General features: G+C 48.5%; 1 protein-coding gene across 2 annotated transcripts in view; it reads right to left on the reverse strand.

Annotated features, from left to right (window-relative positions):
- EDRF1 (erythroid differentiation regulatory factor 1) overlaps nt 1-14,690 on the reverse strand; it is a 157,276-nt gene that overhangs the window by 128,394 nt on the left and 14,192 nt on the right. For both annotated transcript variants that reach the window (XM_073552777.1, XM_073552778.1), the window contains exons 5-6: nt 10,614-10,738; nt 10,280-10,436 (exon numbers count right to left, since the gene is read on the reverse strand). In XM_073552777.1, coding sequence (XP_073408878.1) covers nt 10,280-10,436; nt 10,614-10,738 — 282 coding nt within the window. The remainder of the gene's footprint in view (nt 1-10,279; nt 10,437-10,613; nt 10,739-14,690) is intronic.

Here is a 14,690-nt window from a genome sequence, read left to right on the forward strand (position 1 = left end):
GCCCGGAAGGGAAGGAGCGCCATGTGACTTTTTGATTGGAAAATTAGCTCCAATCGTTAGCGGACACCATGTCGCATTTGGAGAGCCCCTGTGTGCCTAAACATTGGAGCTCCCCCACAAGTGACCCCATTTTGGAAACTAGACCCCCGAAGGAACTTATCTAGATGCGTGGTGAGCACTTTGAACCCCCAAGTGCTTCACAGAAGTTTATAACGCAGAGCAGTGAAAATAAAAAATAATTTTTTTTTTGCTCAAAAATGATTTTTTAGCCCGCTATTTTTTATTTTCCCAAGGTTAACAGGATAAATTGGACCCCAAAAGTTGTTGTCCAGATTGTCCTGAGTGCGCTGGTACCCCATATGTGGGGGGAAACCACTGTTTGAGCGCACGGCATGGCTCAGAAGGGAAGGAGCGTCATTTGACTTTTTGAATGGAAAATTAGCTCCAATCGTTAGCGGACACCATGTCGTGTTTGCAGAGACCCTGTGTGCGTAAACTTTGGAGCTCCCCCACAAATGACCCCATTTTGGAAACTAGACCCCCTAAGGAACTTATCTAGATGCATAGTGAGCACTTTTAACCCCCAGGTGCTACACAGAAGTTTATAACGCAGAGCCGTTAAAATAAAAATATTTTTTTTCCCTCAAAAAATAAATTTTTAGCCTGCTATTTTTTATTTTCACAAAGGTAAAAGGATAAATTGGACCCCAAAAGTTGTTGTCCAGTTTGTCCTGAGTACGCTGGTACCCCATATATGGGGGGGGAACCACTGTTTGGGCACACGTTGGGGCTCGGAAGGGAAGTAGTGACGCTTTGAAATGAAGACTTGATGGAATGGTCTGTGGGCGTCATGTTACATTTGCAGAGCCCCTGATGTACCTAAACAGTGGAAACCCCCCACAAGTGACCCCATTTTGGAAACTATATCACCTAAGGAACTAATCTAGATGTGTGGTGAGCACTTTGAACCCCCAAGTGCTTCACAGAAGTTTATAACGCAGAACCGTGAAAATAAAAAATCTTTTTTTACACAAAAATAATTATTTTAGCCCCCATTTTTTTATTTTCCCAAGGGTAACAGGAGAAATTAGACCCCCAAAGTTGTTGTGCAATTTTTCCTGAGTAACCTGATACCCCATAAGTGGGGGTACACCACTGTTTGGGCACACGTCGGGGCTCGAAATGGAGGGAGCACCGTTTGACTTTTTGAACGCAAAATTGGCTGGAATAAATGGTGGCTCCATGTCGCGTTTGGAGACCCAGTGATGTGCCTAAACAGTGGAAACCCCTCAATTCTATCTCCAACCCTAACCCCAACTCACCCCTAACCCTAATCCCAACCTTAATCATAACCCTAACCACAACCCTAATCCCAACACACCCCTAACGAAATCCCAACTCTAACCCTAACCACAAACCTAACCGTAATCCCAACCCCAACCCAACCCTAATCCCAATTCCAACCCTAACCCTTAGTCCAACCCTAACCCTTAGTCCAACCCTAACCCTTAGTCCAACCCTAACCCTTAGTCCAACCCTAACCCTTAGTCCAACCCTAACCCTTAGTCCAACCCTAACCCTTAGTCCAACCCTAACCCTTAGTCCAACCCTAACCCTTAGTCCAACCCTAACCCTTAGTCCAACCCTAACCCTTAGTCCAACCCTAACCCTATTTCTAACCCTAACCCTAACCCTAGCCCTGGACCTAACCCTAATGGAAAAAAAAAAAAAATAAAAATAAATTATTTTATTATTTGCCCCTACCTATGGGGGTGATAAGGGGGGGGCGGTGATTTATTTTTTTTTTTTATTTTGATCACTATGAAAGTTTATCATAGTGATCAAAATAAATGAATGAATCTACAGCGTTGCAGATTCGATTCGGCGCACTGCGCATGCGCCCGCCATCTTCCAAGATGGCGGCGCCCATGACGCTGGTCGGCGGGATAGCGGGAGGTCGGAGGCACAAAGGAGGGTGAGAGTGGGTGATCGGAGTGCTGGGGGGGGGCGGAGGGAAGGCGGGGGGGGCAGATTATGATGGCGGCTGCCGATCTGTGCCGTCAGACGGTGGTGGCAGCCGATCGGTGCCGTCAGTCGGTGTGGGGGGGGGGGGGTCGGGTCGGTGTCCAGCCATGTCCGATGCTATTTCAGCATCGGCCATGACTGGATTGTAATATTTCACCAATTTTCATTGGTGAAATATTACAATCGCTCTGATTGGCAGTTTCACTTTTAACAGCCAATCAGAGCGATCGTAGGCACGTGGGGGCTAAGCCACACCCCCAGGTGTTAACTCTGAAGGGTCCTGTGTGTGCGGGTCGGGTGACCTTTCAGTGACCCCGGTCACCCGACCCGCAGGGGGGCTATTTATAGCATGACGCCTACGTAGGCGTCATAGGTCGTTTGGGCACTGCTTTTCATTGACCTGCGGTTTTCCTGCGGTTTAGCCCTGCGGTTTCACACCTCTACTATGTTAAAGGTGTGAAACCGCTGCAAAAACCGTCCAAACAATTGACATGCTGCGGTTTGTAAACCGCAGCAAAACCGCGCGGAAAAAACCGCAGAGTGAGCACACCGGTTTTGAAAAGCCATAGGGTTACATGGTACTGTACCATGTCTGCGGAACTACTGCGTTTCCGCAGGGCCAAAACCGCTGCGGAAACGCAGAATCTGCAACGTGTGCACACAGCCTTAGTTTGCAAAGTTACTGCAGCATGTTTTCAATCTCAACACTAAACCAGATGAAGGAGCTTTTATCACCTCAGTGGTTAGCACTGCAGTCTTGCAGCGCTGGGGTCCGGAGTTCATATCCCACCAAGGACAATATCTGCAAGGAGGAGAACATAGTTTGTATGTTCTCCTCGTGTTAGCTTGGGTTTCCTCCAGGTTCTCCGGTTTCCTCCCACATTCCAAAGACATAATGATAGGGATTCTAGATTGTGTGCTCCAATGGGGACAGTGCTAGTAATGTTTGTACAGCACTGTGGAATTAAAGGCACTATATACATGAGTAAAATAAATAAATATAGGGCCCATTATTCTGTATGGAGCATTACATGAGACCCATTATTCTGTATGGTGCATTGTATGGGGTCCATTATTCTGTAAGGATAAATAAATGGGTCCCATTACAATGAATGGCGCAATATATGAGGCTCATTATACTGTAAAAGGAGCAATATATGGGGCCCATTACACTGAATAGAGCAATACATGGGGCCCATTACACTTAATGGAGCAATATATGGGGTCCACTACACAGTATGGAGGACTATACTATTTGATCTAAAATTAAAAAAACTTTTGAATCCTTCCAGGGCAGGCACTGCAAGGATTTGCCAATTTCTGAGCCAACGTAGAATTTACAATAGATATCACTCATGTAATGCAAGAAGTGAAATCTTTATCATTGCATATATCCATATTTATCTGCAATATCTGTGTATCATGTATTGTGGTACTTGTTAAACAAGCCCACTGAAACCCTTTAATCAAGGGCCCAATCTTCTGGTAAAAAGTTTATGAAGGTTCCCGGCCGCTGTCTTGAAAGTAAGGCACCCAGAAAAAAATTAACTTTATTTCTCCCGGGTGCCGCCGACTTTCAGTCACGCAGACTTGCCAGGAACAACTAGCCTTCGCTCACAGTGCTGAGAGCACATCCCAATGCTGTATGTCAGTGCCAGCATGTAATTACACCACTATCAGCGGTGACTGCAAGTGACTGCATGACTGAAAGTAGGCGGCTCCCGGGAGAAAGAACGTTATTTCCTCCTAGGTGCCGCACTTTCAGTACAGCGGTCGGGCATCTTCATAACGCTGTTTAACCTGCAGATTATCCCTATATCTACAAGTTAATAGCGCTATTGGACACTACACGTTTTCTTTAAATGGCTTTTCATTGATGGCCTATCCCAAAACCTGGAGAGTCGGTAGAATGAAGGTGCCAAGCTGCAACAGGCCTTCGCGTCAGCACAGTGCAGACTGATATCAAAAGCTAACCAGCAGAATCTTTTGTGCAGCTCTGTATGTAAAAGGAGTATAAATAAAAGTAAAAGAAAAAATGTGTGCAAGTCACACACTCCATCCATGTGACCTGTTACATGGTGGTCAAAATCAGAGCTTTTATTTAAAGGGAATTACATTTTTAAATATTAAATTGATAGGGTCCAACTCTAGGCACCCCTGCATATTAGCGGCCCCAAAATTTTATAACATGGCCTACTCTTTGCTTTTAGTGTCTGACCTTGTATTACAACTCAGTCCCATTGACTTCAATGGGACTAAAACAGGATTTTTGGTTGCTTACCGTAAAATCTGTTTCTCCGAGCCTTCATTGGAGGACACAGGAACTATGGGTGTATGCTGCTGCAACTAGGAGGCTGACAATATGCACATAAAAAAAATTAGCTCCTCCTCTGCAGTATACACCCCACCGACTGGAACTAAATTAATCAGTTAGTGAAAAATGCAGTAGGAGAAGCAACAGAATAGAAAGAACAAACAGACAACTCAACTGTAACAATAACAAATAGAAGAAATAATCGGAGTTGTAAAAACATGGGCGGGTGCTGTGTCCCCCAATGAAGGCTCCGAGAAAACAGATTTTACGGTAAACAACCAAAAATCCTGTTTTCTCTATCGCTTCATTGGGGGACATAGGAACCATGGGATGTCCCAAAGCAGTCCCTGGGTGGGAAACAGCAGAAAACTCCATTCACGTCAGAGAACTCACCACTGCCGCCTGCCGAAGCGTAGGTATGGACCTTGTAAAATTTGGCAAACGTGTGGATGGAAGACCAGGTTGCCGCTTTGCAAAGTTGTAGGGCGGATGCCCCATGGTGTACTGCCCATGAGGCGCCCACTGCCCGGGTAGAGTGAGCCTTAGTCCCCAGGGGAGGCACTCTGTTCTTAACCCGGTAAGCCTCCAAAATTGCAATTCTGATCGTAGACTTGGAGGTCAGCAGGCCTCTTCGCGCACCATCTGGAATGACGAATAGGAGATCCGTCTTCCTAAAGGAAGTGGTCCTAGCCAGATAGATCCTCACTGCCCTGACCAGGTCTAGCCTGCTCAATGAACGCTCCAGAGAATGAGTCGGAGAAGGACAGAAGGAAGGGAGGACAATATCTTCATTCATGTGAAAGGAGGATACCACCTTGGGAAGAAGGCGGAGGCCGCAACACCACCTTATCCTGGTGAAGAACCAAGAAGGGGGGGGGGGGCGACAGGAGAGAGCCGCGTCTGGTGGAGCTGATAGCCACAAGAGATGCCACCTTCCAGGAAAGAACGGACAGGGAGACCTCTCTGAGAGGTTCGAACTGGGAGCACTTCTCATGACCTCCAGAACAAGATTGAGGTCCCAGGGATCCACGGGATTCCGGAATGGAGGAGCCGCGTGCGCCACTCCTTGAAGGAAAGTTTTGACTTGAGAACGGGAGGCTAAGGACTTCTGAAAGAGAATGGAGAGGGATGATAACTGACCCTGTAGAGCACTAAGGGCAAGGCCAGCATCAAGGCCCGCTTGGAGAAAAGCCAAAATGGAATGAAGCGACAAAGTCATCGGCGGAATGTCATTGGACTCGCACCAGCGGAAATAGGCTTTCCAGGTCCAATAACAGACCCCGGAAGACGACGGCTTCCTAGCCTGGATCATGGTGTGTATTACCCGATCGGAAAAACCGGACGCTCTCAGAACTGCGGTTTCAACAGCCGCGCCGTCAAATTGAGCGACCGAGAACTCTGGTGGCAGATCGGTCCTTGTGACAGAAGATCTGGCCTGTCTGGAAGCCTCCAAGGTGCGTCCAACAGAATATTGACGATCTCTGCGAACCAAGACCTTCTGGGCCAATCCGGTGCGATTAGAATGACTAGCACCCCCTCCACTTTGATCTTCTTCAACAGCCTGGGAAGAAGGGGAATGGGAGGAAACAGGTAGGGAAGCGCGAATTGCGACCAGGGAATGGCCAGAGCATTGGCACCCATCGCAAGAGGGTTGCGGGACCTGGATACTAACCGTGGAACTTTCCTGTTCAGCCGAGACGCCATGAGGTCTACATCCGGAGTTCCCCATCGAAGGCAAATCTGATGGAAGACCTCCTGATGCAGGGACTACTCTCCAGCCGCGAGACCCTCGTGGCTGAGAAAATCGGCGGCCCAGTTGTCCACACAGAAAATATGCCTGCGGATATTGCCGGAACCGTCGTCTCCGCCCAGAGGAGGATCCTGGATACCTCGGCCATTGCCAGGTGACTCCAGGTCCCTCCCTGGTGATTGACGAATGCCACTGCTGTGGCATTTCCGTCTGAATTCTGACTGGCAGACACTTGAGAAGTCTTTCCCAGTGACGGAGGGACAGAAGAATGGCCCTTATCTCGAGGACATTGGTCGGTAGAAAGGATTCCTGTGCCAACCAACGCCCCCGAACCGTCCGATGGCGAAAAATCGCTCTCCAGTCGAGAATGCTGGCGTCTGTCAAGGTACGGGATAAGCACTAGGCCCCTGATCCTCAAAATGGCCATCAATGCCGCCACGATCTTTGTGAAGACCCTGGGAGCAGTCGCAAGACCGAACGGCAGGGCGACAAACTGGAAATGGTTCTGCTGCACTGCAAAACGCAGGAACATCTGATGAGCCGGAAAAATCAGAACGTGGAGGTAAGCATCTTGGATGTATATGGAGCACAGGAATTCCTGAGCCTCCATGGAAGCAATTGCTGAGCGGAGGGACTCCATCCTCAAATGGCACAGGCGGATCTTCCTGTTCAGTAACTTCAGATCCAGAATGGGCTGAACTGCGCCGCCCTTCTTCGGCACCACAAACAGGTTTGACTAGAAACCTGTGAAACGGTCTTGTTCTGGGACAGGGGCAGGGACGATAACTCCCGAACTGAGAAGGGAGGCGATGGAAGCAAAGAAACTCGGAACCAGAGCAGGATCTTTTGGAGGACGAGATTCGAAGAATCGATCCCGGGGACACGACGCAAACTATTTTGTATCCTGACACAATCTCCCTGACCCATGCGTCATCCACCGAGGCGAGCCAAACATCCCTGAAAAACAGGAGATGACCGCCCAGCCTGGAAGATACATTGGGATCTGGACACAAGTCATGCCGAGGGAGATCTGCCCAGTCTGGGCCTTGCGGACCTACCATGGGAGCTGAGGACGCCATGAGGGAGTGGGCTTGAAGGAAGCCTTTTTTCTGACCTGGCGGGTCTGCGGCCTGCGCTGACCGGAAGAATCCTTTGTCGCCGTGTAGCGACGATAGGACCGAAAGGGGCGGAGTTGCCGCTTCCGGAAAGACCGGCAAGAATTGGACTGGGCAAGAAAAAACCTCGTGCCACCTGTGGCCTCCTTAATAATCTGGTCCAACAGGCGATCCCCCTGGTAGGGGAGGCTGGTAAGCGACTTTTTTGACGATAGGTCCGCCTGCCATGCTTTAAGCCAAATGTTCCTCCGGATGCCCACCATATTGCTGGATGCCTGAGTCCAGTGAGGCAGAAACCAAATATTTCCCTGCATAGGAAATCTGGTCTGCAAGATCGGCCAGCTCCCTCGGAGAAGCTCCCACAAGGATGCCCTTACGAAGATGTTTGGCTTTTGAGACCCAGGTACAGGCAAAGGCTGGGCATAACGCTGAAGCAGCAGCTTCAAAACCTGACTTTGACAGCGATTCTATAATCCTGTCGCTGGAGTCCTTGAAGGATGCTGCATTAGAAAGTGGGAGGACTGTGCTGGTTGATAATCTGGAAACTGGCAGGTCCACAGCTGGGGAAGACGTCCAGTTAGCGGTGAGCTCAGAGGAGAAGGGATATAGGATGCTGAGGCGCTTCCCTCTTTGAAAGCGTCTGATATGGTTCACCCGTTCTCTCTTTAGTACCTACACAAACTCACTGTGCCAAAGACTTTGGAAGGTGGTTTTGACCGTCTCAACGAAACCACCTCTTCTGCGGGTTCCGTAGAGGTATCCTTGATGCCTGGGGTCAGGTTGACCGCGACAATCAGGCTCTGAACCATATCTCTCATGTTAGAGGCCTGTTCTGAATCTAGGTCCGAATTATTCCCTGAAAGCGCGTCCGAAGACGCCTCGCCTGACTTGGGGAAGGAGGATCTGGAAGAGGGACCTCGCAGTGAAGGGCCGGATGGTGAGATGGAGCGGGAAGATGACCCAGAATGGTGCTTCTGTCTGGGCCTTTTGCGGCCTGTGTTGGAAGGGCCAGGCAGAGAATCCTGTGACCCACTGGCGACTGTGGGAGCCAGAAGGGGCAATTTGTCAATCACGGACACCAGGGTCTGTGACACCCTGGTGAGGTCCGCCACAGACTGCGACAGAGAAGAAACCCACTCTGGAATAGGAGTCAGGGACTCGCCTGGGGTAGAGGGACTCCTGGGCGGTGGGTACAGAGAGACTGCTGCAGTTCGGACAGAGGGAAGAGGACTGACCTGAGGGGAGTTTGGACTTGCACGAAGAACACGTGAAGTGTCTGACCAGAGTAGAGGAGGAAGAGGAAGCAGAGGGACGAGTAGGCACTCCTTTGTGCTTAGGCATGATGAGCCGACCCACTAACTGATGCCAGAAAGGTTAGGGGAGAGAAAGATGCAGAGGAGAGTGTCAGTCTGCAGGGCAGAGCTACTCTCAGTGTTCAGCCAAGCGTCCTTGATGTCCATTGGTCTGCTTCCAGGCTGTAGAGGCTGCTGTTACGAAGGTAGGAGCAGGCCCTTCCAATAGAAGCCACTATCAGGGTCCACACGCCGAAAAATGGCAAACACAGGGAGGATGCCGGAGGTCCGTGTAGGGAAGTGCACGCTGCAGAAGTGGGCATGCTGGAAGAAAAGCCAGCTCACTGAGGCCGGCGGAGGGGTGGAGCAAACCGCTATACCAGGGAGCAGCAAGATGGCGGTGATAGCTCCTTCCCTGCCCAGCCTGTCAGAGGAAGCCGGGTGGAGTAGGCGGAGCTAGTAGCTGAGTACTGGGAGCGGAGTGGAGGAGAGACGGGCGGGAGAAAAGCCGGCTCGAAGGCAGAGAAGATGAGGGCGGAGCTAAAGCGCAGCTAGGCCTGAATAGAAGCCGGGGCCTAAATTAGCACCTGGTGACAGGCGACGGAAGGGGGGGGGGGGGGGGGGCAGGAAAAGGGGAGAACTCAATCGCTGACAAACAAGGGGCCCCTTAAAAAAACACCCTAAACTAGGGTTGAGAAAACACTCACCTCCTTCCTCTATCCTCTTGTTATGTCCTAGAAGGAACCTAGGGAAGAGGTACCTGTCCGTCCCAGGAATGCTAGACGTCCGAAAAAACCTGTTGAAGGACGTCCACATCTTCTCCAACCAAACAGGCTCTGGGGGGCGAGTGGGTGGGAGACGACGGCCAGGACCAGATCTGGATTCACCTAAGCACCATTCTGTGCTAGGGGTATGGGTCCTGCCGAATAGACACATGAGGAAACAGGGAGCAGTACACGCCGTACTCAATCTCTGCGTGGGTATACAGTAGACTTTTCACACAGTATCCCTCCGGGAACCTGAAAAGGTACAACGCACATTAGGCACATATAGGTCTCCAGAGAGACCCGTGTCCACCTCCTACTGACACTAAGCTAAACTGATTAATTTAGTGCCAGTCGGTGGGGTATATACTGCAAAGGAGGAGCTAACGTTTTTATGTGCATAGTGTCAGCCTCCTATTGGCAGCAGCATACACCCATGGTTCCTGTGTCCCCCAATGAAGCGATAGAGAAAAGTACTTTGCTGTGCTTAGTAAACAGTAAAGGGGACGCAACGCTCAATATGAGTCTGTGGCCTCTTCAAAAAGGTGACCAGCAAGTCTGATGCCCATCAATCTCCTTTGGTAGCTTATGCTACTAAACTATCATAAGTGAACAATTGCTGTCTCTGTGTCAGTGCTTCATCGCTACTATATTAAAAAGGCAGAATGTACATCTGTAAGTTCTTAATGCCCCACATGCAGAATCAATTGGACAAATTCGCTCTTTTCCGACTGCTCGGCTCGCCTGACGAGCGCTGCTGTGCTCTCTATGAGAGAGTCGACTTAAGACACTTTAGGTGGTGGCTTCTCTCTAACAGAGAACAAAATTATCAACTTATTAATATCCAAAGGCTGGATACTTCTCCACTCTCAACATAATCTGTAGGTGAGAGACAGGAGCCCCCCTATTCACATTGGACTGCCAGGTGACTTTTGTCAGCAAGACAAAATGCATTACATTCAAAGGAAACCAGAAAAACACTGAAGAACATAAGGTCGAAACTAGGGCATGCATCTCACCTGGTTGGAAGCACCTTCTTCTGACACTGAACTTAAGGTCTCAAAAGGAGCAGGCCAGGCAACATGATCACTTTCGGATGGCTCCCTGAGATTCTGTTCTTCTCTGGGCTGGTGAGAGGAGGACGGCACTGGTTCAGCTGTGTCATCTCCATTAATACTGGAAGAGAAGAGAATTAAACGTTTAGCAATCTCTAACTTGCAGCTGTTAGAATAGCTTGGAATAATGCAAGCAGCTGTAGCGCAATGTAAGCAGCCAAGCACCCCATCTGTACAATGTCTGCATGTCTACAGAACAAATGTGAAGGTTTAAGAACTCAACAAGAGCACGCAATACCTATAGTAGAGGAACTTTGATAGTATGGCCTTCTGATACCAATGTTCTTTGCTTTTCTTCTTTCTTTGCCATTTTTGATCCATTAATCTTTGATAAAACTCCTTCAACCAAGTCCAGTCTCCTGTCTGAAAAAGTGATTAAAAAAAGGGAATTAGACCCACCGGTAATTCTGTTTCCAGTAGTCCCTCAGGACAGCACCATGGAGGTAGTCCTCCCTTGACCTATAGCGGGACAGGCTCACAGAGAGGTTAAAAGGTCCCTCCCACCTCCACCCTCCAGTGTTTTTTCAAAGTACCACCGAGGATAGATGGAAATGGTCTACACACACCCTTACAAACGCATATATAAGAGACCATTTAACAGCTTCATCTTAGTCTCGAGCCATGGCGACCTGACGGACGAACGGTCTGCAAGAAGATTGAGCCCGTGCAAGCCTAAAGACAAACATAAGGGAGAGAATTAAGGGTGCTGTCCTGAGGGACTACTGGAAACAGAATTATCGGTAGGTCTAATTCCCTTTTTCCATTTCGTCCGTCCGGACAGCACCATGGAGAATACCAAAGGAAAGATCCCAGGGAGGGTACAGAAGCCCAAGGACCAAAGTCCCAGGCAAGAACCAGGCCAGATATAGAAATGATCTGAAAGATCAAACGAAGTATAGATATCTGAAGAAATCCGCAAAGATAATCACCGTAGCGAGTGTCAGATCTATGTCTATAATGGCCAATTTCAGTATGAATGTAGTAAACAAGGTATGCAGCAGAAACAGAGTGAAACACACCCCTTGTATCCCAATACCAATAATGAACCGCAGTGAATTACAGTTGTTGTGATAGATACTTATAAACACCGCAGCCCCAGAATAGGTTTAAAAACCTTATTGCCCAGCAAAAGTATGGTGATAGCCACAGCCGCAATACAATGAGGACTGTACAGACCAGTAATCCGCTGCATGTAGTTAACAACAAAAGACTGTTCCTTCATCGGTCCTCCTGGGCTTAGGTGAAACCCTGGTTAGAGATCAGCTTACCATAGTACAAGGTAACCTGCAAGACAGAGACCCTGGACAGCGGGAAGATCAAACCAGTAACAGTTAGTACATGGATAATGGCAAAGCACTGGGATGCACATACACTACTCATCCAGGAGATCACGTCTATTCCTTTGATGTCTAAACCCCAAGTAAGGGTTGATTATTATTGTAACTAAGGAAATACGCCATCTATCAGGTAATATCTCCTGCCATTACCAACATTGGGCTTCTCATTAGAAGCACTGAAAGGGAAACGTGGATCATCACGCCTGTTTTACCTACAGTATGTTAAGGCCCTTTTACATTTAGCGATGCACCAGCGATCCGACCAGCGTTCCGACCCGGTCAGGATCGCTGGTGCATCGCTAAATGATTGCTATTGAGCTGTCACACAGGCAGACCTCACAGTGACGCAGCAGCGACGCAGCGCACGATACTCACCTTTCACAAACAGCGATCCTGACGTCCTCCCGCCCGCCTCCATGCGTCGCTCGTCGTCACAGCAGGAAGCCCAGCAGGAAGCAGATGACGAGAAATGGAGCCGGACATTCTCGCGCGATCAGCGTTGGCAGCGGGGGAGCCAGTCGGAGGTAAGTATCACACACAGCGATATCGCTATAACGTCACAAAATCGGTGACGTTATAGCGATATAGCTAGCGATATCGCTATGCGTAAAACCCCCTTTAGACACAGGGAGTCTGGACTCTGGAATCGATGAAAGTGGTGCTGGTGGGGGGGGGGGTTGTTGGTAAAAATCCTCTGATACGAGAGATTATTTCGAACTGCCCCTATATGAGTCATTAGTCCAGACATTATATATAAGTCAACTTATCTATCTATATATATACACGCATAGCCTAAAAGGCAATCTTCTCAGTGATATTTATACACCCAGACTGCCCTGGTGGGAGTAACCATACCCTATAGCTAGAGAGTTTAGTTTTCTCCCCATCACAGAGGGGGATTACCTCCTGTGAGGCAATGGGACTATGGGTTCTCAACTCTAAGAGTCCTAGTTACCGATTTTTTATCTTAGGAGCCCTACTGCTGTAAGAACAGTGGGTGTGGGATCATCTGCCACCTGACGCAGTGCTGCTGTTTCGCCACAAGGCACAAAGGCAATGATACGGTCCCTGGTAAACAAAATACAACAGACTTATGTGACAAGAATCTGTCTACTGGATGTTGATCAAGGCAACTAGTCTGATTGCCGTATGTGGAGCTGGGAAAGATTCTTTCCTTCCAACTCATGGGATTTACTGCTCCCAGGACAGTAGTATGTCCTTTGTAGGATGAACCCAAAGATGTATGTCTCCCTTTAAAGCTAATTACGAAAGAGACTTGCCTTTAGCACTCAAGGCAGTAGCTCCCTGAGAGTTTTATTCCAGACGGAAGAAATGCTATTATACTAGGCCAATTCAAGCATAGGTGTTTCTTTGGCTATCCCGGATGCCAAGAATGAAGCAACAGAAGTTGGATCTGGGTCCAAAACTCAAGGACTCTGGGCCCGAGACAAAATGTAAAGTGGTAGGCCAACAATACAGGGTGCGGCCACGCAACAAGGCACAAGTCAGATGGTCTAAGCCAGAGGCACAAAGCCACAACGCCCGAAGTACTATGAAGCACTGAGGCACCATGATGTACTATGAAGCACTATGAAACACTAATGATACACCATGAGGCACAGGGGCACCAAAGCACTATGATGCACCGAAGCATTATGACGCAATCTGATGCATAGAGACGCTATGAAGAACTATGATGCAATATGATGCTCTATGATGCAATATGATGCAACGTCACTGTGAAGCACTATGATGCAATACGATGCCGATGCACTGTGAAGCACTATGATTCAATATGCAGAGGCACTATGAAGCACTACGATGCACTTTGATGCAATATGATGCGCAGAGGCCCTATGATTAAATATGATGCACAAAGGCACTATGAAGCCATATGGTGCAACCTGATGCACTCAATATAATGCAATATGATGTACTATGATGCAGAGGCACTGTGAAGCACTATGATGCAATATGATACAGAGAGGCACTATGATGCAATATGATGCATAGAGGCACAATGATGCAATATGATGTACAGAGGCACTATGCTGCCATATGATGCACCAAGGCACTATGGATGCAATATGATGCAATATAATGCAGAGGCACTATGAAGCAATATGATCCACAGAGGCACTCAATATAAAGCATAGAAGTACTATGATGCAATATGATGCAGAGGCACCATGAAGCAATATGATGCACAGAGGCACTCAACATAAAGCATAGAAGCACTATAATGCAATATGAAGCATAGAGGCACTCAATATAATGCATAGAGGCAATATGATGCACCGAGACACTCAATGTAATGCATAGAGGCACGATGAAGCAATATGATGCACAGAGGCACTCAATATAAAGCATAGCAGCACTATAATGCACTGAGACACTCAATGTAATGCATAGAGGCACTATGATGCAATATGAAGTGCAGAGGCAGACAGATTTCGGCCCCGCTTGAAGGTGCCAAACAAGAGACCAGGCCCACAGTTACATCCAAGAGAGCAATCTCTCAGGGTTCTAGATAAACCTCCACTCTGAATGGAACATCTCATTTGTCAGACAGACCCCACCCGAAGGAGGTAATTACTGAGCTGCAGCTGGAGGGCAGTCTTCATGGAGACACAGTGCTGCATTAACTCCATGTGTCCTCCTATGGATGGAGTAGTTAAGTCGAATCATGGCCTTATTATAGCCCAGAGGTCCAAAGGCTTAGCTGCATATATGTAAAAACATGCCTCAGCACATGAGGAGCTTCGGCACAAAGGCATGAGACTAGCATCAGCCCAGAGGCCTAGGCCATCAACACAGCATTCCACCATGCACTTACCTGTGCTGGCTCCATACCTGCTAGAAAAACGGGGAGCTGGTAACGCCGAGAGCCCACCATAGAGGGAAGCGGCGTCCCGTCAGGAATGCTGCATTACTGCCAATGATTTCCTCTCCTGTGCCCCACGAGATCCAGTAAACCA

The sequence above is a fragment of the Dendrobates tinctorius genome, unplaced genomic scaffold (genome assembly GCF_039654945.1).
Source record: "Dendrobates tinctorius isolate UK_male_01 unplaced genomic scaffold, ASM3965494v1 ptg000196l, whole genome shotgun sequence".
In the NCBI taxonomy this organism is placed as follows: Eukaryota; Metazoa; Chordata; class Amphibia; order Anura; family Dendrobatidae; genus Dendrobates; species Dendrobates tinctorius.